Here is a 3,566-nt window from a genome sequence, read left to right on the forward strand (position 1 = left end):
TTACAGTCCCACACCTTGTACTTCTGGTCTTTTTGGTGTCTTTGAGATTCAGGAATCAGTAAACACAGATTGCACTAAACAAAACATGGACACTGTTAACATGCAACTCCAACCTCTTCCACTACCCCAGTCCAAGCTATCCAACTAAGGCCGTGAACACAGCACAGGAAACTGGAATCTGAAACTATGTCGTGAACAAAGTGGCCAAGATATCTCCTTATTGACTAAAACAACTCACACACAGTAAGGTAGAGGTAGAGGTAGAGGTAGAGGAGAAAGAGAAGGCCCCATGACCACTTTAAAATCATTCATTTCAACCATTACTGAGAAGCAGGGTTAAAGTAAGTCATGCGGAGACGGGAGACAAACGCTTTAATAAATTCACATTCATTGTAGTTGCCTGTAGCAGTGACAAACAGCGTCTTTATCTCTCGCTACAAGATTAAGACATCAAGTGTCTACCTGTCTCAGAAAGGGCGCTTTCCTCATTCAGAAAGGAAACACAAAGTAGGGCTATGTCGCCACCTATAGGTGGGTGTGGGCATTGACATCAGTCTCCATCAGGGTAGATAATTCAGAAGCTGGAAGCACTGAACATGACATGACAGTCTCACAGACAGAAATAACAGTTCATGACAATATCACATTGACCCACTGTAGGATAACCCCCTATCCCACCCACCCCCCCAAAAAATTAACAAGGAATACTTCCACCACAATTCTGTTTATTTGGTGTTACCGTGTTCAAGATTCAAAGATGCAATTGCCCACAGAAGCAAATCATGGGATTAAACAATGTTCGTGCTATTATTGCTCTTATGAATATGCAAAGTTCATGTTGGGGGCTACATCAGGGTTTCTGGGTTTTCACAGAATCCTACTCTATGCTAAGGTGATAGAACCACTTCATCCACTTTACCTTGGAAAACTAATAACTCAAATATACCATATGATTCATGGAAGAGAGTCTTTGAGGACAATGCACCATGTCGCCTTGTGAACTAAAGGGTTGAGTGGTGGAGATAACGGTTTGATTTAATATCAATCCTCCCTCTTCTCATATGCCTGATGATGTGACAAATCATAGAGAAATAGCACTCCATCACTAAACTATATGCTCAACTATTAGCCCCTCATTGGACCTTGGGTACAATTGGATGAATAAGAGCCAGTTTCGCAAACAAGGATTTTGCCTCTAGGACAAAAAAATAAATTAAGTTCTATAGAAAACTCCATTGAGCTTGTTGTTTAAGCCTAGACTAGCTTTATTCTGTGTCTGTGAAACCAGCCCTAAATGTTCTTAATCTTATTCTTAATCCTAGCCCCAGCAAAATCCTGCACACATCAGAGTTTGCACTCTACATGATTTCAAAGAAAAAGAGAACGGCCCAGATTAATGTTCACTAACTGACGCTTCTGATATCACATGATGGAGTAGGTTGTATCAAACACCAACAATGTCAGTGTAAACACGGATGTAGGAAACTTCAGTGATGGCTAGACAAAAAGGGTCGTTGCAGTCAAACATTTTTGAATGTTCCCTATACTTTCACTGCCTGCTCCCGCATAATGTGGCTAAACCGTAGAGCCTCCAAAAGAAAAGACAAATGGATAAAGTGCCGGTGCACAATTCCACCACCAAACAGAAATGTTCCCGAAGTGTTTATCTATTCAGAGTCAGCCGTGCTGCGGTTGTCTATGATCGGGTCTGCTTCTGGTGTGTGCAGAAGATCTGGGTTTAAGTTGCGTGTTTCAGCGATGAGGCGTTTAACCCCTACCATCCATTGGCTGACCTCATTCACATGGTCCACTATCAGAGCGCGGTGGATCTCATCAGCAGCATCCCAGTTACGGCTCTTCAACTCTGACAGGAGCAACACAGGACACACTTCACCACATTAGCTTGATTTGTTCATTTCATAGACAGTGATTTCTTTTTCCCCACCCGCAGCAGAAATGTCCCCTCATCTATTGAACAGGAATATGTTCGCCTACCTTGCACAAGTCCGTTCATTCTTCGCCTAACAGGAAGTGACAGCTTCCCAGATTTCCACATGTCCTCAAAGAGCTTCAGGCGCTTGGCCACGTCATCGCACACCTGTTTCTGCAAGGGGCAGACATTAAACATTCAGCGTCTTGCTAGTTAAGCTTTAATTGGCATTTATCTAATGCAGGGTGACAGCTACATACACAGTGCTGTTGTGTGTAAACTGTGGCTGGGAATTTTTACAGCGAGAGAAATGCTTCTTACTTTTACTGTGTGTCGACAAGCTGCCAGTGCCCAATTGAGAAGAGCGACTACATCGTCGACATCTGGCTCACTTTCTGATTGGCCACTGGCGGAGTGAGTCTGCTCGACCACAGGGCAAGGTGGTGGAGGCATGGCCATCATCATACCACTAATGGGAGGGGCTGCAACCAGACACGACTGAAGGGGTGTGTTCATACTACACGGAGGAGGGGCCAGTGGGTTAGACGGAGGAGAAAATGGAATCATTGGAGTAGCTCTTGATACCGGACCTGCGGATTAATAGAACCAGGATGATTCATTATTTCCTCTGATATATTCTAGAAAATACATTCATGAAAAGACGATGAACAAGCCTTAAGAAATATCAAACACAAATCAATATGAAACAACAGGGTATATTATTCATTTCTCAGCCTTGAACATACATAGGGAACCAGTGAGTTGAGGGGGAGGCACTCTCTTGTTGAGAGGAGCTCTCTTGGGTCCACCTTGTGCTGCAGTCTGCAAACCATAGGAGAACTGTGGAGGGTCATTCCAGCCTCTTTCATGGTTTCCTTCAATAAGATATTTAATAAAGACATACCAATTACCAATCGCTAGTTAGCCTAGTACTCATTCATACACATGACCAATAAGTGAGGACATCGACCACTGATGTACTGTATGGTAGTGACACTCCGGCAAAGGTTTAAATTAATCAGCACCAACATAAAGTAATGGGGAAAATACATAACTGTAATGCGAAGAGGTTGATACTCCGCGCAAAAGCGTCCTCAAAATGTTTTACAACTTTGTTAGGGTTAGCTACAGTAGCAAGTTAATTCAGAAATCTATTTAGCTAGCTAGCTTAATCACATCGTAGCACAGCCGCAGTAAACTGATACCACCAACATGTCTGTATGGTTAACCTTTATCGCTAAATAAACTGGGGAAAGTCGAATTATTCACTTGGAAATAAAATACCTGGTTTGATGTAAAGGTCCTCAGCCTCCATGGAGTTTCATAAAAAAAACAAATCCACTTGTTTTTTCCGGGACACGTGGACAGGATATTGAACATTAACATGACGCATGTCCGGTTGATCAATAGATTAGCGCAAAAACACAACAGTACAAAACATGTAAATAATCAAGAGAGAATTAGAATACTGTCGAGTGCATGGGTAGTGTATATTATTTCATTTCTCTGGTATTGGCTACTGATCAGTGAATAACTTTTTGTGAACCCAGTTCCCAGATTCTGGATAATTAAACTAAACTAAAACTTGAAAATAATATCTGTTAGAGAAGATTAATCGACCACACAAAAAACGGAA

The 3,566-nt window shown here is 42.1% G+C and overlaps 1 protein-coding gene across 1 annotated transcript; it reads right to left on the bottom strand.

Annotated features, from left to right (window-relative positions):
* Window positions 1-355: 355 nt before the first annotated feature.
* On the bottom strand, window positions 356-3,307 carry sra1 (steroid receptor RNA activator 1). The gene is made up of 5 exons (XM_010903641.2): window positions 3,215-3,307; window positions 2,677-2,805; window positions 2,252-2,520; window positions 1,996-2,104; window positions 356-1,864 (listed from the first exon to the last, which is right to left on the bottom strand). The coding sequence occupies exons 1-5, from the start codon at window positions 3,243-3,245 to the stop codon at window positions 1,668-1,670; spliced, it is 735 nt and encodes a 244-aa protein (XP_010901943.2). The 5' UTR covers window positions 3,246-3,307; the 3' UTR covers window positions 356-1,667.
* Between the last annotated feature and the right edge of the window lie 259 nt (window positions 3,308-3,566).

The sequence above is a fragment of the Esox lucius genome, chromosome 7, assembly GCF_011004845.1.
Source record: "Esox lucius isolate fEsoLuc1 chromosome 7, fEsoLuc1.pri, whole genome shotgun sequence".
In the NCBI taxonomy this organism is placed as follows: Eukaryota; Metazoa; Chordata; class Actinopteri; order Esociformes; family Esocidae; genus Esox; species Esox lucius.

What these genes read in the sequence shown, in the direction of transcription:
- sra1 (XM_010903641.2), bottom strand. Translation starts at nt 3,245, where the DNA reads ATGGAGGCTGAGGACCTTTACATCAAACCAG. An exon ending in GGACCTTTACATCAAACCAG is followed by an intron (nt 2,806 to 3,214) that starts GTATTTTATTTC and finishes ATCTTATTGAAG; the next exon opens with GAAACCATGAAAGAGGCTGG. An exon ending in CTTGTCGACACACAGTAAAA is followed by an intron (nt 2,105 to 2,251) that starts GTAAGAAGCATT and finishes TGCCCCTTGCAG; the next exon opens with AAACAGGTGTGCGATGACGT.